Here is a 21068-nt window from a genome sequence, read left to right on the forward strand (position 1 = left end):
AAACATGTCTTCACCTTAAAATGTAGTAATAAGCGTTATGGGGACTTGATTTGTGTCCCCATAACGTGACTGTATAAACAGATTTAGGTCCTCACAACATAAACAAATACACATATACACATATACACACACACACTGGCTTTTTCTGACTCCCTTTGTACTGTTTTTGTTGTTCAATGACAATCACATTGAAATGTGAATGAACAGTAACAATTGACATTTGTCTGCAATGAAACCAAAAGCTCTCAGCTGTGGTTGTGAGACGCATGTGACTCGAGTGGGAAATGTTAATTGTCAAGTCACACACAACGTGTCCACTGAATGTTAAGTGTTTTACTGGGATGAGTTAGTCCACCTGCTGAGTGAGCTGGACAGATCGGTTACCTGAGACTAAAAATACTCTTTCATTTTAATTTGTCATGTATATTTCACTTACTTCATTTTGCACAGCTGCAGAAACTGGGTCGTTCTGCGGTGGAACATAAAACAAGACGGACCATGGAGTAACTTCCACTCCAAAAGTCTTACCAAGCGACTGCAGAAAAGCTGAAAACACAGCAAAAAAAGCAACAACAAAAAACTAACATTAAAATGAGGCACTAGGGACTGAAAGTTGCAGAATAAAGAATAATATTATGAATGAATGAACCCTATACTGCAAATCCAACCATGTAGATGTAAAGCTGAATGAGGAGCAGTGATACTTTAGTCCTGGCCCTGCAGCTTCCTCGGGATGCAGACAACACTTTGATTGTTTCTGTGGAAGAACATGAAAACAAGTCAACATTTATGTAATAATAACCATAATAATAATAATAATTATAATAATAATCATAATAATATCAGCCAGGAAAACATTAGCCTCTGAAACCACTTGATTTCAATTCCTCCATGTCTGCCCGTTACATGTGGCAGCAAAGAATTTACTGACTTATCACAGACACCATCGTTCTTATAAATAGTTCTTTTATGTTTGTGCACGATCTCGAAAAACCTGTTGACAAGACGAGGAAAGAAAACCAGAAGGAGCACGAGAGGTCAGCCCGGCGAGGAGGAGCTGATAAAATGATAAAAGGAAGGAGAGAGACAGATGAAGAAAAACAAATTAAGGAAGAGATTTACATCGTGGGATTCCTTCCTGTGGAGCGCAGAAAACAGGTTTGAGGTACATTGAGGACATTTTTAAAAATAAGGAAGCATAAAAGACAAAGAGGACAAGTTCCAACAGGTTCCAATTTGTCATCTTGACTTTGATTGAGAAAACCTGTTTTGTCTTTCTGAAAATGACAGAAAAAAAGATGGAACAAAGAAACCTTCCTCACTCACTCTACTGAAAGATAGTTAGAAGAGAAACTGACTGACACTCAGTCACATAAAGAAGCCAAGAAGACTGAAAGCAAAGCAAAGTGAAAGTTGCACAATCACTTGTGTAAGTGAGTGGTTTAAAGTGTCTTAAGGTTCTCAGCTCACCAGCATGTCAGAGCCGTGTGTCCCTCTGCGTCTGTCTGCCTGCCAACAGCTCACAGTCCACACTTCCTCTTTAAATACTCCACAGATTCATTTCACTTTCACTTCTCCTGATCAGACAAAACTCCTCCTTTCCTTCCTTCATCCACTCCCTCTCTCCTTCCCTGCCGGAAGAGGATTGACCCATTTCATTTCATTTCTGTAAGGTTATTTCCAACTCAATTTTAAATTGAAGTCAGAATTCTGGCTTTTTTTCCCTCTAAATTCTAAAATTAAAGTCAGAATTCGGATTTTTTCCTCTAAATTCTGAGATTAAAGTCATAATTCTGACTTTTTTCCTCTAAATTCTGAGATTAAAGTCAGAATCCTGACTCTTTTTTTCTCTGATTTCTGAGATTAAATTCAGAATCCTGACTCTTTTTTTCTCTGAATTCTGAGATAAAAGACAAAATTCAATCTCTCTCATTGGCACGATAAAATAACCCAAAATTGCTTCATGTTAATAAAAATAAAAGTTATGTATTTGTACATGAACACAGGAGAATCTGATAATCAACAAAAAACATTTATATACTGTGTATATATACGTATACTGTTCACTTAACTTTTAAAATGTTGTATGCTTGTTATGCACCAATGACACCAGAACAAACTCCTTGTATGTGCAAATCGTACTTGGCAATAAAGCTCTTCTGATTCTGATTCTGATTCTGATAATCACACCCCTGCCATGTTTTCATTTGAAATTGCTGTAACTCATTGCTGTAAGTACATTTTTATATATAAAGTGCATTTTATGCATAATTTAAAGACAACAAAGACTTTTACTTTGAAATACAGCGAAAGATCATCATAAATGACTTAACTGCAATATTATGATGGAATATTGTGATACTGAAACCATTTTTTTTTCACTTGATTGGTCCAAACATTCAGTGGTTTTAATTTGCCTTTACAAATGTTCCAGGTAGAAACATTTTAATTAAATTAAAAAGAAGATTAAACATTCTTATATGTATTACAGTATCTAAATGTCAGTGTATTTATACAGATATAAAATCCTATAAACTGATCTGCCGTTGTTTTTTCCAGGATGTGCATCTCGACACGTTCCATGTTATCTCGGCCTTCCATTAGGATTTAAATCAAAACAACACATTTAAAAACAACAGAGAGACAGAATTGTTGCAAATCAACACAGAGGTAAAGATTACAATTGATAAATTGTTACAAAGAGAATAAAAGAAAATGAGCATTTAAGACGATTAAATGTTAAATGAAGTGGGGGGAAAAAGAACAAATTCTAATCAAATAACGTAATAGATAAATAACTTATAGGAGAAGAATGAATCTGTGGTGTTGACTTTTATTGAAAAATTTAGTTGTGTCTTGTATTTTGAGGATTATTCGGACTCACACATTGTTTCAAATGTTATATTTTATATTAAAATGTAATATTTATCACGATGATGAGGGAGCACTGCACAGAATCTCTTTTCACTTTCATCCTATGCATGGGAGTGGTGGGGGTCAGACAGACTGAAACAAGTATATTTTGTTGATTTGTTTTGTTCCATAATTGTTTTATTTCTTTATCTATGTATTTGAGTTTTGTAATTTCAGAGAAAGAGTGAACCTTCTGTGGTTTCTCTTGCTTGACTTCTCAGTTCCCTGTGGACCAGACTGACGCAGTGAACATCAGGACCAGACATGAACGCATGTTCAACCTACACGTCGACAATGTTTGTTTAGTTTTTATCGGACACTTGGTAGTTTGTAGAAAATGACACGAGGTGTGTGGCTCTTTACAGAAAACTGATTACACTTAAACCTACAGCAGCAATGAAACACAGAGACATCTTTTTTTTTTTTAGATTGTAGTTTTTGCCAATTCTTAGCTTCTTCTTTTAGTCCGAGTCAAGTGTGATCATCACATGATTCAGGGGGAACCTACTGTTTCTCTCTCTCTCTCTCTCTCTTGTGTGGTGCTCGTGAGTGAAACACGATTGATATGGAAAAACTACACACAGTGGAGAGAAAATAATCCACCAATGTTAATAATCTGTGCTTCGCTTGATTTATATTGTAAAACCTATCATCAGGTTAGTAAAAGCAGGTTAAAGTCAGATACATTTGTGTTGACACACATTTAAACACACAGAAATAGACTGAAAATGTGTAGGCTGAAGTTGAAGCTCAAGTACCCAAAGTACTTGTCGTCGGCACTTCATTTATAGAACAAAAACACATTTATTTTGCACAGGTCCACTAAGTCGTGACACTTAAATGTCTGTAGGTTCAGGAATATACAAAAGGGTGATTGTACTCGCAAAAAAAACTTCATCCATCATGTTTTTTTGCATGATGGATGAAGTTGGACAGGTGTGTTCAACAGAGCGCGACCGCAGGAGTCCAATCAGCCCGTTTGGGTTTCAGCCTGGAAAGTCCGGTGGATTTGGTGGAGAATGTGATTCTCCCTGGAGACCTGCAGCGTGGGAGGAAAGATGGCGATACCTGTTCTCTGGTGGACAAAAAGCAAGACATCATTCACATGCTTTGTCCTTGAATGTACCTGGACACTAAATAACAATGAGTTGAAGTTTAGCAACAATGCATGAGAGACTGTGGGACAGGAAACACATATGGCTTTTACTTCCCTATGGGGACATTTCTTTGGTTTCTAAGAGTAAATCATTCATCGATTGCTTATATTTCCTTCTTTTTTTATTGACAAATGTCAGTGTATACAGTTGTTTACTATTTACAGTACACTTTTGGTCGTCTATAGACACCTGTGTTTTTTTAGTCAAAGAGAGAGATAGATATATATGACATGCAGGGTGCTATAGTTTTACCATTCACACCCATTCCCCCCTCATGCTTTCATACAGTGCATCTACTGTATATACACATACATAGATATACACAGTATATACACATATATATATACAGTATATACACATATATACATATACATCAATTCAAACTTCCTATTGATGTGGCATTGTGATTTAACAATTATTAATCAGTTTATCCTTCTGGTGTTTATACTGTATACTGCACTCTCTATAATCAGAATCTCAATCAGGAATAATTTATTAATCCTCCAGGGGAAAGTGCTTTACAGCTACTCCGACCAAGCACAGAAAATTCACAACCTATAAAAACCAAGTATACCGAGAGCATAAATTAGAATAACAATTATTTTTAATAAAATATTCTAAACAATTTACTTCCAGAAAGATCGGTCAGGTGATGGACTTCAGGGAAAGGACGGCTGCAAACCAAATTTGAACTCTAACTAGAATGAACTCTAGAGCAGGCCTGGCCAACCCGTGGCTCCCAAGCCTCATGCGGCTCTTTGCCTAGTTTCATGCGACACTTGCGTTCATATTAAATGATGTGTTTGTGGGTTTTTTCATGTATATGTGTGTGCATGTCCGCCTTAGTTAAATATCAAACTTGCACATGTGCCAGGGAAAACCTCAGTGTTGAGTAAACAACTTCGCGTCAAGTTCGCTCTGAAACGGGCAGGGAAAAAATACACAGCAAAACGCAAAAATAGGAAGATGAACAGGACGTTTTTAACAGTGTAATTGTGATTACACTGTGATTTTACAAACAGTGATTTGTGATTTTACAAACAGTGTAGTGACAGTTTGTATTTTTTTGTTTGCATCTGTGAGGGAGAGAAACAGAGAGAGTGAGAGGAAGGGATGGGGGGATGTTCATGTGTGCCCGAGTGCATGATGTGGCTCTTTGCAGTAACACCGTAAAAAATTTGGCTCTTCGTCTCCGAGTGGTTGGCCACCCCTGCCCTACAAGTTCTTTGAGACTCTGCTGGTAGAGCTTTAGGTCAGAGCCTTGACCTTGGATATAAAACATACAGTATATACACTTGTCCCGTTTCAGACTGAGGAGCAAGGTGTCCACAGATATTGCAAGCAAACCAAAGTAGTTCATAGTTGAGCTAAGCTATGAGAGCTATGCACTCTTGTGGGATAGGAGCCAAGTGAAGTGAGGCATCAAGGTGATGTGCTGCAACTATGGAATAGATCAATTAACATGCCTGATAACAGACTGACCTAACTCACTTTATGTTGATTTAAGTTGTTTCAGAAACTGTGTGGAGGGTTTAGAAATGACATCGCTCTATAGTTTTGTACTTCTGTGGGATAATGCTAATCCCTCGCTTACAACATAACACATAACCAAAGCTAATCTTTATTTATCCTACGTGGCTCTGACACATGCTCTCCTTTTTTTTTTTGCTCAGTAGGAAATAAACAATACAGATGAACACTGAAACATGAAGCATTTGACTCCATTTAATCAGAGAGCACCTTAAAAAAAACAAACAACAAATGAGCAGACAGACTGGGGAACACATGCATTTTGTTGTATCGTTTGTTAGAGAAAGAATGAGGAAGTTAAACATGTTGCTTCAACAGATAAATCCAATCGCTCGATCAATCTCCTGAAGTGTCATCCTCAAGGATTGGAGACTTTTTCAAGCCCAGTGTGTGGAGTGTGACTATGAGACGGGTCTGTTGTAGTTGTGTGTTAGTTTGCATAATGTGTTTGCAAGATTTCCTCATCTTCGGGTTGAACAGCTTCAAAACAGACGTTTCTCGTAACTGTGGGAGAGAGAGAGAGAAGATGAAGTGATATAATCACAGAACAAAAGAATTAAAGGTGAATAGGTGTGTTTTGAAGGAAAGGTGCATGTACCTGTGCAGGCTGTGGACTCCACCCTCCATCTGAGCCGACGACGTTCTCTTTTCAAATTTCAGATCTCCTGAGTACATCATGGCTCTGCAGGGAGGAGGAACCAGACATGACGACACCACAACACCCTACATTATCCACAGATACTAGATGTGAGTTTGTTTTAATTAAAACTGTCGTGGACTCCGTTTTAAATAACCTCAAATGTTAGATTCAAACCATTGAAGAAGCGCCCGCAAAATGTTTCAACAGTCTTCCACTGCTCCACAAACACGACAGTTTGATAGGATCAACACTTCTCGTCCCCGCCCGCCCGCCCCAGTGCTGCATTTACACAAATGCTCTCTCAGTCAGGTGTTTCGATGAACAGAACCCATTTTCAGGTGAAGAACGTAGCATGGAAATAATGTGGTACCGATTCCGTGTGTCTTTACCTGAGCTGTGTGAGGCTCTTGGCACCAATGTCCTGACAAGAGTGCTGAATACCAGCCAGCAGGTAGGGAACAAACTTGTGGATGGAGCCTTTGTCCTGCACGGCTCCAGAAACACCCTGAGCAACTTTAATCTTATCACTCTCACTGTGAGGAGGGAGCAAGGGGGAGAAAGAGGTGAGCTTGGTAATGACATGGCACAGAAACACTTGGAGATCATCTGTCTGTCACTGATATTAGAACCGTATACTGCCACCTAGTGGCTCAGGTTGAATACAAACAAAGCTGCTAGCCCTTTGAGACTGTTGTGATAAACACTTAATTACAAGAAAGACTTGACAATGTTAGCCCAACTGTCTTTTATCATTGAACTCAGAAAATAACTAAAATGAGGAAGTGTGAAAAACTACATTTGTCTGTTAACATGTCTTCTCTTTTGGTAAATGTCTCTTACAATGTTATGATTTATTAGTAAACCTCAAAAGATTCAATGTAATTCTTTCATCTTTGGCCGTTCAATGTAAATTTAAAAAAAAAAAAAGTTCACATCTTTAAATTCTCATCCACGAAACACATAGATGAGTATAGAGTAGAAAACATTTTGTTGGTGACATGTGGTAATTCTCTTTTACATTTAAAATATATTACACATTCTTAAGCATGACAAATAAACCTGACGTTTTTCACAGTAGATATTTGTTTAACGTATATAATTATTTTTTTAAAACTGCATATTGATAAAACGACAAATCTAATGGTGGCCTAAGACTTTTACACACTAAACATAGTCATATCATTTGTAAATTCAGATGTTTTTTTCTTATCTGTACCTGAAGTATCTGGTTTGGGAGCCCAAGTTTTTGTCCATTGCATCCAACGAACCCATGCCGCGGTATTTCTTCAGCCTAATGCCGTCAGAGAAGAAATATTCACCTGGAGCTTCACTGGTGGCAGCAAGCAGAGAACCCATCATCACTGACGACAGACACAGAGAGACCGAGGTTTGGAAGTTAAACTCGTGACAGTGACTGAAAGGCTTAAATGAGGTATTGTGGAATCACACTTTTACTCTGAGGGTCATAAACCCCATAATGCTAATCTAAAAATCTACTACTCACATTAAAATCCCCTTGAATATGGATTAAAAAAAAAACACAGCAGGTGAACACATAAGGGAAAACCTATGTGTCTCTCCATACCTGTGGATGCTCCCAATGCCAGAGCTTTAGCGATGTGCCCGACATTCTGGATGCCGCCGTCCGCGATGACTGGCACGCCGAAACGCCGGGCGTACTCTGATACTTTATAGACCGCTGTGGCCTGGGGTCTGCCACACGCCAGCACTGAGAGTGAGAGAGGGACAGAGAGACATGCAACATAAACATAGATGAACTCCGAAACATGAAATCAACATAAAATCTCAGATAGTTTAAAATGTGATCAATAGCATCACAAACTTTCGCAAACTTTCTATCTAAGCCAAGCAGCCAGGCTGCAAATGTGGGAATAGGTCACTCTTATTTAAGAAAGAGTGAGGAAGTGAAACATGTCACATCAGCAGATAAATATTGCCCTTATGCCTGGCCCACACTAGAGGATTTTTCAAATCTGACTTGATTTTAAAAACGTGGGAGACCAAAGACACAATGAACTTAACTGAACCTAACTGAACTGTAAATGATCTTTTAATATTTTAATCAAACCATTTCAGGGAGGAGATCCCAGGGATTTGGGATCTCAGAGAAACTGATATACCGTGACTTCAGAATATAAACAGACATAGAGCCAGACCGTTGACATCACCAGTTAATAGCTGCTGTATGTGCGATGTTTTGTGCTGAGAACATGAAGTTATGGCTGAGAAGACAGAATCAAATTGGCTTCTACAATTTATGGTTCTAAACTAAAGTACGCAAATCCGTTTCCCGGTCAACTCGCTCTCATTGGAGATGTGGTTCAAATGATTGGATGCATTTGGGTGCATTTACACATTAAGTTAGAGCTGTAGCTATCCGTTCATGATAGGATCACTCAGGATGAATGTTAATACCAGATCTGAAAGAAGTCAAAGAGAGGTTTGAATGTGTAAACAGTGAACACAGCGGTGGTGTGTTAGTGATTGTTTGTTTTTTGCTTTCTCTCACAGTAAATAAACTCTGAATAAGGTGAGTAATAGAGAGTTTTGTTTATGAATGTAAGAAATGCATCTGCGGGAAACACACGTGCAGACAATGGCCAGTAGATTGACTACTATTAATAAAATATGTATATTCAGGTCTACAATGTAGAAAACTCTACATTCCAGGATTTTGTTTGTCCATCTGACTGTTCATCGGATAACTGTCCAACAGTTCACTTGACAGGCTTCAAACTTGGCAAGTGACCTACAAAGGGTACCAGTGTGTGCAATGCCTTTGATGTTTGGGTAAAATGCAAGAGAACAGGTGCTGCACCGGTTTTCATTACCTTCAAGGACCCGTGGACCCAAAGCTGGATCTAACAATGTACAACAAACTCTGCCATTCAACTGATTCCATCTTGTTCTTTTAAATGTTCAACCAGCAGATTTTCAAACCATCAAGCAAAGGACAGTGATGCTCATTCATGAAGAGCCAACAAGCAGAAACTGCCCTCTTCCTATTTTACGCACATTTTTTTTAATTTAAAATTTTTTGTTTGCTGACAACATTGCACTGATTTTTATTTTCTTCCTGGCAACTCGGGCTGCATCATCGCTGAAATAATTATGTCACGTATGATGTTGCATCATCGTCATAGATGGTACACAAAAAAACTTGATGTATACAGATCATAACACGAGATCATGGTGGAGTTAAATGTTGAAGCTGTAATAGACGACAATAGCTCAACGTTCAGGTCTCATGTGCAGAAATACCAGTTGAGAGATGAACAGATAAATAAAAGCATCTAACAAAAAGAGAAAAAAAGCTGTCATAGAAGAGCAAAACCTTTTTTTACACACTGTAATCACAGAAAAACCTATGAGCAATTTAACAAATTACTTGATTAACATTTTCAACCTAAGTGTTGGCACATCACAAAATAAAAGTGGCTCTTTTGAGTGCAACAGTAACAGGTGTAGGGCTGCTACAAACAGCCACTTTCATAAATGATTTAACTGTTGATTATTTTCTCAGTTAATCGATTGAAATGTGAAAAATGTTAATTTGGTATTTCCCAATTCAATGATGTTGTGAAATGTCTCTCTTTGTCCCCAAACGAAAATCATTCAGTTTTAATTATTTTAATAAAACCAGAACATATTAATTTAAGAAAATTAAAAATCAGAGTTGTTTTAATTATAAAGAAAAAGACAAAAAAACGATTAATCGATTATTAAAACAGTTGGTGATTATTAATTTAGTAATTGATTAATAATCAATTAATCACTGCAGCCCTACAAAAGTGTATGCAGGTGGGCCACCGTTGGTCTGCAAGCAGTCTAAACTGCCCATTACAGTAGTCTGAAGACATTAAGGAATGGAAGACATGGATGATTAAAGAAATGTACAAACATTCCGTCTTCTTAATTAAGCGAGATGTTGAAGCTTCAATTAAGCTGCCTAAAAAAACCCAAACACAGCCATCTGTTCCAACCAGCCCACTGCAGAGTCTGTGGCTGCAGGCTCCACCACTTAGCTACTCGCTACCTTTGCTCATTCCACTGTCATTGTTCGGAATGGAGTTTGGAAACTGATTAGAGCAGTGGGTAGAAGCTATGTTTACATGGACACATGTAATCAGAATAAGAAAGCCATGTAAATATGACAATCCGAAAACACTGATCCGATACAGCCCTTTAGGAAACAAATTTCACTCCGAACAAGAGGGCTGGTATATGCCGATCGTCATTCAGATCCAGGTTCATATAAACAGCCCATTTGATCAGGACTTCCTGGTTTGGTACTATCACATGTCTGATTCACATTATTGTTATTATGTACTTTCATTCTGAAAACAGAATAATGAACAGGCAGAAAAAGTCACAGACGTGGAAGAGGTGTAAAACGAGATGGATCGCGGACAGCGAGTGGACAAGCAGAGTCATGCAGTGTTAACTAAAGAAGCAGAAGCTTCTGCTTCCACTTCTAGAGAATTAGACAACACTGCGCATGTCAAAATAGTCCATTCCGTCTGAACGCCTGATGCATGTGTACGCACACCACAATCAGGTAATTTGATTCTGCATCCATGTAAACAATGGAATCGTAAATTCCAATCGTAACAAATCTTTTCGGAATGAAGACATTTTGCACATGTAAACAAAGCTAATGATCGACACATGACCAATAGTATTCATAAGCAAATCGAATGATACGATGGGTACAACAGAAGGAGGATCCACTCAGGATGATTGACAGATTAGTGTGGACATGGGATCAAGCAAACTCCAAAACCCCAAAACACCTAATGCCAGCTCTCAAAACCAAACAAACCATCTTCCACTACTTCTAACAAAGCAAAGCTGTTAACCATTCAGTGCAGCAGGCTGTGGAGTGAGAGGGAGTTGGGTGTTTCACACTGTGATATTTGGAGCCAATAAGAGCCCAGCAAAGGCCAGAGGGCAAACTTACTGCTGTATCCAGTAACAGAAGTTGGGGTTTTGGGGCTGTGGAGCTCTAATGCTGGTGGTACACTGAGGGGAGCTGGACATGGACAAACAAAAAAACATGAAGGTTGGAGGTAGGAGAGAGGATTTAAGGGAAAACAGAAAGGATGAAAGAAGAAGGGAATGTGGTAGGAAGGACAACAGGACGAAGATGACAAAAATGAAGAAAAATAAGCACAAGAAAATTAAGAACAAGAACAAAAGATGATCTGAGATGAATCTATGAAAGATCAACTGTGCCTTGTAAATCATAACCATCCATTATCTACCACTTTATCCTGCACATGAGGGTTGCGGGGGAAGCGGTGCCAATCTCAGCTGACATAGGGCGATAGGCGGGGTCACACCCTGGACAGCTAGCCAATCCATCACAGGGCCACATAGAGACAAACAACCATTCACTCTCACACCTACAGTCAATTTAGAGTGTCCAATTTACCTAATTCCCATATTGCATGTTTTTGGACTGTGGGAGGAAACTGGAGAACCCAGAGGAAACCCACGCACACGGGGAGAACATGAAAACTTAAATATTCAACCATTTGCACCAAAATGACTTAGAGAAATAGACACAACAATGCGAACTGCACAATTTAACCAACATCACATCACACTCTCAGTAAGACGACTCGCCTTTGTGGATTGTTATAAAAAAAAATGATGAGGTGATCACAGCTGAACCCCAGTCAGACGATGCTTATGCTCTTTAGCAAACTGCATGACTTACAAAGGTAATCAGTGGAAATAAACTTCTGTAATGACAGCAACCACATCATCCAAAGTAGGGCTGAACGATATATCGTTATCGTATCGCTATCTAGATATGAACATTCAAGATATTAATATCGAAAAAGCAACGATATAAACAATATAGATTTTCCCCCGCGCTCGCCCTGCATGTACACCTCTGGCAGTCACAATAAACATCATTTTTACGATTGCCCTTGAATGCACCACTGCGGCCAGCCAACCACAAACCTTATTTCATGCTTGCTGTGGATCGACAGCTGAAGCCAACCAATGACAAACATAGGAGGCCGGGAGGGAGACGGACACTGAGACGCGCACACACACACACACGACATACACAGCGGGAAAGAAAGTGACATGAGTGCGGAAGATAATGCGGCCGGTGGCGATTTTGTGCCAAAACATAATTCATTCTCCATTATTTGGAGGTATTTTGGATTTAAAAAGGATGATGTCAACCAGAGCGAGGTGTTGTGCAGGTCGTGCTTGGCGAAAATTGCGACGAAGCAAGGTAGCACAACAAACATGTTTCACCACCTGAAACAACGCCATCGCGTGCTGCACGAAGAGTGTAATACAATGAGAGAAACACCGGGGACTTCTCAGTCATCCCAAAAGAAGCCCAAGCAAAGTGTGTTTACTGCTACGTTCAGTAGCGTTACACTGTATGAGTCGACGTCCACCGGACATAAAGGCGTTACAGACGCTATAGCATACCACATTGCAAAAGACATGGTACCCGTGTACACAGTCTCACAGTGAGTTCTCATCAATGAAACTACACTTTTCATCTGGAAAGTTTCCACAGTCTTTTGTATCATGATGTTTTTATTTCTTCTGAAAAATGCTTGGTTTTCACCAAACCCGTAGTCATATCGTATCATATCGATATCGAGATATCTGGCATGAATATAGAGATATGAAATTTTGTCCATATCGTTCAGCCCTAATCCAAAGTATCACAGACAGAATCTCAATCAACTATCACAGAGGGCTCGGGGCTTCAGTCCTAGCTTCCTGAAACATTCTGCAACTTCCACTATCTTGCGTTAAGACACAATACAATGATACAACACACTGTTGTGCCCATAAACCTTTCTGTCAAGCTGAAGGAAATGTCTAACTCCTGAAATGTTCACACCAGACATGTCACGTGTGCTTTGCTGTTCGGTTCCATCATGTTTTTAATTTTTGCACCCATGTTCAGAGATTATAATGTTCACACTGTTCACAGCTGTGTTTCTTCACACCTGGCGTGTGTGGTTTGGAGCATAACGGACAGTGAGAAGATCTGTTGATAGTGATAATGACTCTCTACCACACCTCTAACTGTAGTTTTAGTGTCTAGGCAGAATCTAAACACATGAAAAACATCTCTCTCAAAGAGAAACAAAAATTATGTAATGTTTTCTACCAGAGATGATTCAGAAAGTGAAGCCATTATCATATTTGTGGTGTGAGAAGACGAGCGAGGGACACATAGCAGACACTCGGCAAGGGTAAACACACGTGTGGGCTTGGGATATACATGAGCAAGGCGCAACACAGCCACGACGCACCCGTGATGCATCCTGGAGTGTAAACTGAGTATAATGCTTTTGCCTTTCGCCACATTAGAGGAGTCACACTGGCTGCTTTGAGGCTGGAAGCAGTTAGAGAGGGCTGGTGGTGTTTGTTGAGTAAGCTCGTCAGTCACTAACCCTCCTGTGTGATGCAGATGGAGCCGCTGCCCATCCCCACCCTCAGTGCATCCGCTCCGGCGTCGATGAGATTCTTCGCTTGAGCTGCAGTAACCACTGCAACAGACAGAAAGTTTTTTTCCGATTATAAGAAGGGATCAAGGAAGCCCAAACACCTGGCTGGCTGAAAAAAGGCTAATGGATTTAATAAATCATATAAAAAGTGCAAATTCTTATATTGATTATGTAATACTGCTTAAATCCATTGTGTGTACTGTATATTGGTGTGTAATTTGTTGAAGTGTAGTTACCATTGCCTCCAATGACCTGTAGGTGGGGGAACTTTTCTTTGATATATTTGATCATGTCAATCTGGTAGATTGAGTTGCCCTGAGATGAGTCCTGGTCGTAGAGAAGAAGCACACTTCAGTCAGTCCCTTTACATGCAGTTTAATCGAACCAAGGCTGTAGTCCATGTAAGACAGGCAACCGGACAACTTGCAGAGTCTGAGTATACACGCGGACATCATGAGTTTTCATCCCACATTGATCTTTATCAAAGAGACATCTGGTTTTTGTTTGTAATTGTTCAGAAACACAAGCTGTTCAGCCTAATCTGTATCACAAATACAAAACAAATCTGAGCAAAACAACAAGCATCATCCCATAAATTTGATCATGAGACCCAATTACTTCCCTTCATCATTGTCAACAAATAATATTGTCAGTGTTTACAACCTGTCATTTAAGTTGTCCTTACCAATACGACCACATCCACCCCACTCTGCACCAGCAAATCCAATCTGTACTTGTCATCGTTGTGGGTGCCGATGGCTGCGCCACAAAGCAGTTGCTTGCGTGGATCTTTGGAGGCCAGAGGAAAGTCTCTGTTCTTTTTCAGGTCTGTGCGAGCGATGATGGATACCAGAGATCCTTCTTCATTTACTATGGGAAGTTTTCCTGCAGGGAGATTCAAACATGCTCAGACTGTGAGCGTGTTTCCAAGCACAGTTAAGTCAATCTACCTTGTACAAGTGCAGCTGGTTAAGTGGTCAAATCCAATAAACTGCATATTTAAATATGTGCAGCAGCAGCATCTGTGACTTTCAAACCAAAGTATAATTAAATTTAACTTTTAACATAATTTTGTTAACACAAAGACACAATAATAAAATAAACAAATAATTGATGTTTCGACATTTCTCTTTTCACATAACATGCAAAGTTAATTTTTCCCTCCTCGTCTTTCTCAGGAGTTTGTCTCGCTCACTGTGTTCAAACAAGGAGTGCGAGTCTGTTTACATACTACTAACTACTGCGTTTGTGGCATATGTGACAGATACAGATGTTGAAACTGTGAACATAAAAAAATAATTGCCATGAAACCTAATAATAGACGAGAGCTTTGTTCTCAGGGAAAGAAAACGAGTGCAGTTCACTCGATTCAGACACAAATGAGAAATGTCTCACATGGGCAGTGCTGCTGTAGACACTCTGCTCACGCATCCATTGTGGACCCAATTCACTGATGTGATTGGCTCAGTGTCGTTATTTGACTCACCTTTCTTACTCCTCTGGAGGATTTCATTGGCTTCTGTCAACGTCACTCCAGCATGAGCAACCACTAGGTCCTCTCGCTTTGTCATGACCTGTGAAAATGGTGACTTGTAAACTTGTATTTCTAAGGTTTTTGGTTCATTTGAGCACTGTCAAGTTTATTATCAGTTGCTGGTTATTTAAATTCTTAGCTGATGAATTAATCTTCTATTGGGCAAAGCAGTGTTGACATTTGGGGGAGCCCTATTTTCAGGTGGCACAGTTACTGACCAAGTCAAATGCAAACTCATTGAAGAGAAATTCAACACAAATTAAAATGAAGGTGATTTGTGTGCAACACCACCATGCATGTGTGGCAACAGCAGGAATAGCTTTAGGTTTATTAGTGCTAGCTATTTATTTCAGGAACTTAATTGAGCAGAAAACCACAGTGTTAGCTGTGACACAAAAACGTTTCGGAGCTCCCCCTCAATGTCTCAAAGAAGGCTTTTTCAGGGGAGGTTGTATCCTATTTAGGGGAGCCCTTTCGCTTCCCCATGATTTGAAACCTTAAGGCAAAGTTAAGTTCCTTGATTGTACTTTTGTGTTCAACCTTTAATGCCATGGTTTCTGCAGTCACCTCTGTAAAGATAAGGTACAATATTTAACCCAGGAGACAGAATGTATGTTTAAACTCCATCTACCTCACTGAGTGGCAGGTTGAGGTCCTCATCCTTCAGGAAGTCTATGTCTCTGGAGGAAATGATGCCCACCAGCTTGCTGCCCATTTTCCCATTGTCTGTGATGGGGATGCCACAGAAGCCATGACGAGCCTTGGCCTGGAAGACGTCCCGTACACGCTCGTTGGGACTCATCACCACAGGGTCTGTGATGAAGCCCTGCTCATATCGCTACAGGAGGGAAAGAGGGAGGCGGTGAGGAAAAGGAGGGTTGGGATGAAAAGGAGTTATAAAAGGATAAATAACAAATGTGGTGTTGTAGGAAAAAAAGCATAACTGCCTACAGCAGAGGAGCAAAGGATGCTGGGTAAAATACAGTTGCAGTGGTTAAATCTACAGGGAAAGTGACTAAAAGGACAAAACCAGCACACGAGAAAAGATTAAGTAGATAAAGATAAACACATATGACATTGGGGCTATCACTTTTTGTTCAAAATGTGACATATTTTTAAAGTGAAATGTTGGAGCTGAATTATGTGTTCAAAATGCAGGCTAATACTCAAGCAGAGGTTGCACATAAGGTTTACCTAGGACATCTATGGCTCTGAACATGTGTTCTACTCGGTGAGAACACATGAACTTCATTTTGGAAAACAACATTGACATTCATCAAGATTACCTTAACTTTGCGAACTTCATTGGCCTGGAATTCTGGAGTGCAATTGTGATGAATGAAGCCAATGCCACCTGTAAGCTGAGGAGACAATGATTCAGTGTCTGTGTGGTGACATTCCAACAACGAAAAGTAAGGTTCCTTCAAGTCATTCAATTAATTCATTGCTTAACATCCAGAATGTGGCCTGTGATTTACATAATTGAAAATGAGAATAAGGGAGCAGAACTGGGTCTCAACAACGTGTTGTATGTCACACTTACTGCCATAGCAATGGCCATGTTGGCTTCTGACACCGTGTCCATAGGAGAGGAGACAAATGGAGTCTTCATTGTGATTGTTTTAGTGAGAGCTGATGTCAGGTCCTGTAAAAAAACCAGAGACAAGTAAACTAAAGTCTTCATCTTTCAGTAACACAAACACTTCATGGTAAGTAAATGTTTGATTGCCTCAGGGTCTTGATTTGCGTCATAGTTTACTTTACAGTGTCAATGTGACATCTGTTATTGTACTATGACAAGTTATGTACCAACTCCATGTGACAAACACAATATATGCAGTGTATAGTAGTCCAAAAACAGGCACATAGGGCAAATACGCAAATTGGACACTCTAATTTGTGAATGTGAGAGTGGATTGTTGTTTGTCTTTATGTTGACCCTGTGATGGACTGGCAGCTTGTCCAGGGTGTGCCCTATGTCAGCTGGAGGGCACCAGTTCACCCTGTGAACTGAATGCAAGAATGTTTATCTTGCATTCCTCTTCTACCGCTTATCCTCCATGTTGGGATAAGCAGTGGAAGACGAATGCAAGATAAACATTCTAAACTTTTATGATTTGATACCAAAAGGAAATTGGACATGGCATGCACAGGTTCGACTTCAGAATGACACTGCCAAACTTCACTAGAACACCTCAAAATGTACCCTTGTAAACACATAATATATGCTGCTGGAGTTTTGTTTTCTCCATATTTCAATCATTTTTATGTCAATGACAACAAGTACAAACAAGTGAGTCACAAACAAACTTGTGTATGTCCACATACTTTGCTTTATTTTACTCATGGTCAGAATAGAGAAGACACCAAGTGCCCATTTATACAGCCTTTATGTGGTTATAGCATATTTAAAGCAGACACAAGTATTTATTTGTGATTGAAAATGCAGTGTCACAGGGACCATGAAGGTTGGACAGGTGAGCTGTGTGCATTACTGTCTAATACAATTTTTATTGTTTTAATGATAATGCATAATTTACCTAAACAGAATGTGTATACAACAAAATCCTTCACTCTCACATATCACGCTTACAATGTATAACAAGCTGAATATATTAAAGGCAGTTTGATGAATGAAACTAATTATATATCAATATAAAGACAGACATCCATCTTTAACTATTATTGTGCTTCCAACCAACAAAATTATACTTTAGAATTTGCCACATCACATTCATGTTAGTTTAGGGTTGTACCAGGGGAAAAAACAAAGCATGACAAGCCATAATCCATTGAATTCTGGGAATGTTTGGGTGTTAGTAAACCTATTATAACTCACCACTTGATCTGCTGTGAAGTCGATATAACCTGGAAGAATGAGGAAGTCACTGGGGAGAAACAAGAGAAAATAATGAGGTTTGTCCAACATAAACACATCAAGGTCCTGAGAAAACAAATATGTGGATCATGTACCAGGACACAGCAAGAATGTTTTTAGTAAATATTTTCCAGTTAAGAAACATAAAACCAAAAGGGGCATTCAAGGAAGAAAATTACACAAGCTTCAGAGCACTACCAACATGGATTTCTTTTTTGAGAATCCTTAGAACTTATCACGTTGCAGCGAGAGGACCTGTGTAACATGTTACCGCCACATACAAGGTATGACCAGTGCTCATGTGACAGCAAGACCAGAGACAAGAGGCACAAGCTTGTGAGCCAGGACCTATATTTGGGACCAGTATGTGTGCAGAAGGAATGTCACTGCCTCAATTCCAAGAGACAGTGATCCAAATAAATTTTTTCCCTTTCAAGACCAGGCACTTGAAAAAGATATACTAACTGTAGGTAAAGTTCAGAGCAGTCATAACTTTACTACTGCTACAACCATAACCTACTTGCAAACTAACATACATGTGAACTTTGTCCTCACAATTAAAATGCAAGACTGGAATAAGTGAGAAGCAGATCATAAAAGTTGTTCAATAAACGTTTATTAAAAAAGGTACAGTGTGTATGAATTAGAGATATCTGGTGGCGAGACTGCAGATTGTAACTGCTAGCCCCTCCCTCTCCCACGCGCGTCAGGGAACAAGTTGACCTTGACAGAACAGAAAATACCATGTTTATTTCTCTGATTTATCATTTCGGGCTGGTGCGGAAATACAGTATATCCTCGGTAGAAAAACAAAAGCACAAGTTTGAAGGCTGACACGCTTCAGCCTGAGCATGGTTACTGTGTTCTTCAGTCGCGTGTCAGCTCTATTTAGTCATAGGTGTTGCTGCCCAATTATCGCTGTTAGCACGTTATAACGTGTCGTCGGGGTGCGACTGAACAGGTTAATTCGGTTCTAGGTAGACATTACTTGTAGGTGAGCCCGTCTCCTCCGGTGAAGAGCTGCTGTCCTGATAAACCGTCGTCGGGAACGTAGCTGGTCTGTCCGCTGATCAGATAGTCCGCCATGACGTTAAATGTGCACCAACTATTCAGTCCTTACTGTCAATACACTAAAACTCCACACGCTGCGGTAGCAACGACTGAAGTCAAACACACAGAGGCCCGGGAACAGACAACGAGAACTTTCTTCCCTTTACTTCACTGTCTGTCTGTCTGTCTGTCCTCCTACTCTGCGAGCTGCGTGGAACATACAGACGCCCGCAGCGTGAACGAGTTACCGCCACAAACTGGGCACAAATGTGTCAATGCCTTATTGAAAGTCTATAAGCACCAGGTGGAAACGCATGCTCCACTGTCTGTAGCTCCTTTCAACTGGCCACACGTGCGTTATTCCCGTCGGACCGCGTTTCTGACGAATACGTCACATCCGGTCGCCCCGCCCACTCATTTTAATATTGGCTAAACCAAAATCTACTCATCCAACAACGGAGCATTTAAGGAGATATAGGCAAGGCAGTTTGTATTTATCACCCACTTTTTTTTATAAACGATAAAATATTAATTAATATACATTAAAAAAGAGAAACATTAAAACATCAGAGATAAAAAATTAAAAATGGATCAATACAACGTTTAAAGAAATCTAATTTTCTCTGTAGACATTTTGACTGTGTTGATGTTAATTAGATGTCTTATAAAAACAGATGTTAAAGGAATAAAAAACAAACTAGCTAAATATAAACTATATTTAAAGTATCATCAAGATAAATAAATACATTTTTACACAGATATGCTCTACAACACCATGACATCAATGAGTACTGATTGACGGTTTCTGGAAATAATGAAACTGCCATGTAGAGTCAGGGTCAGTATGCAATATAATATCAAATGTTTAACCACTGCCTGAAGGTTTGGGTAGAATCTACTCTAGATTTGAATTAACTGCTTTTTTTAATTTGTTGATTATACAGTTTGATATTTGTTGATTGTAATTTGTAAGGACAAAGTATTTTCCTGAAGTCCCTTCAGTTTAGCTTAGTCTTCTATTTATTGCAGTCAATAATACATTTATGTGGATTATTATGCAGTCCCATATGCAAACATGATATATAGGTTAAGGAAAAACAGTTTTCTTCTAGGTTTTATGCATTCAACCTCCTTTGGTTTGTTTCGAGTTCAACTATTTTTAAAGTTTGGTGAACTGCATAAAAAAATGCCTCTTTATTTACACTCGTCCTCATGAAGAGGTTTCATCTGAGAAGAGCATCACTGTCCTGCTCTGGAATGAATACTTGAGGGTGCAATTTTTACCCACACTCCATGCGCCTGTGTAACAGTGAACCTCAGTCTCTTACACACATAAGGTCATGCAGAGTTGTAGGGCAGTTAATGCTGTCTTGGCACACGGTAACATCTAACTATATTTAGCTGCAGCTGACACACCAGATCCCGCATCAAACAAGCTGCCAATCTTAGGTCAAAGGTGACCTGGGGTTCTGCAGCAGGAATCACTGACAAGAAACATTAAAATCTGTCAAAATGCTTTTTTTTTTTGGTGTGGACTTTTTTTTTTTTTTTACCAATAGTAAATGTGTGGCAATTAAATTTCATTAACATCAGTTTGCCACTACCTACATCAAGTTTGTAAAATCAATTTTAAAGATAATTTAACAAATTCTAAATGGATAATTATAATGTAACTTATTCTCAATCTACAATCCTATGTGTAAAAATAGTTTTGGCAGCGATAAATATCCCTACAAGGACACGTTGATCACTACATTTCCTCCTGTAATATTGACAAAAAACAACCCTGATTTCATAATTGGAAAAATCACTTATGCTTATAGTATACTCCTACGATATGAAGTAA

At 39.3% G+C, this 21068-nt stretch overlaps 1 protein-coding gene across 2 annotated transcripts; it reads right to left on the reverse strand.

Moving 5' to 3' along the window:
• Window positions 1-5777: 5777 nt before the first annotated feature.
• impdh2 (IMP (inosine 5'-monophosphate) dehydrogenase 2) lies at window positions 5778-19409 on the reverse strand. Of its 2 annotated transcripts, XM_058643536.1 has the most exons (15): window positions 19161-19409; window positions 18134-18182; window positions 16838-16939; window positions 16581-16655; window positions 15926-16132; window positions 15247-15334; window positions 14446-14645; window positions 13997-14087; window positions 13707-13802; window positions 11222-11293; window positions 7826-7969; window positions 7457-7601; window positions 6630-6773; window positions 6199-6282; window positions 5778-6104 (listed from the first exon to the last, which is right to left on the reverse strand). In XM_058643536.1, exons 1-15 carry the CDS (start codon window positions 19256-19258, stop codon window positions 6083-6085), a joined length of 1617 nt encoding a protein of 538 aa, XP_058499519.1. In that variant the 5' UTR covers window positions 19259-19409; the 3' UTR covers window positions 5778-6082. The 2 variants fall into 2 exon arrangements, with proteins under 2 accessions (XP_058499519.1, XP_058499520.1); XM_058643537.1 differs by lacking the exon at window positions 11222-11293.
• Between the last annotated feature and the right edge of the window lie 1659 nt (window positions 19410-21068).

Source organism: Solea solea, chromosome 11 (assembly GCF_958295425.1).
Source record: "Solea solea chromosome 11, fSolSol10.1, whole genome shotgun sequence".
Classification (NCBI taxonomy): Eukaryota; Metazoa; Chordata; class Actinopteri; order Pleuronectiformes; family Soleidae; genus Solea; species Solea solea.

Bases quoted from the DNA above. Each gene is read 5' to 3' on its own strand.
- impdh2 (XM_058643536.1), bottom strand. From the start codon at position 19,258: ATGGCGGACTATCTGATCAGCGGACAGACCAGCTACGTTCCCGACGAC. The intron at 13,803-13,996 runs GTAACTACACTT...TGTCTGTTGCAG, and splicing joins ACAGGTCATTGGAGGCAATG to TGGTTACTGCAGCTCAAGCG. The intron at 6,283-6,629 runs GTAAAGACACAC...TCCTCCCTGCAG, and splicing joins AAGAGCCTCACACAGCTCAG to AGCCATGATGTACTCAGGAG.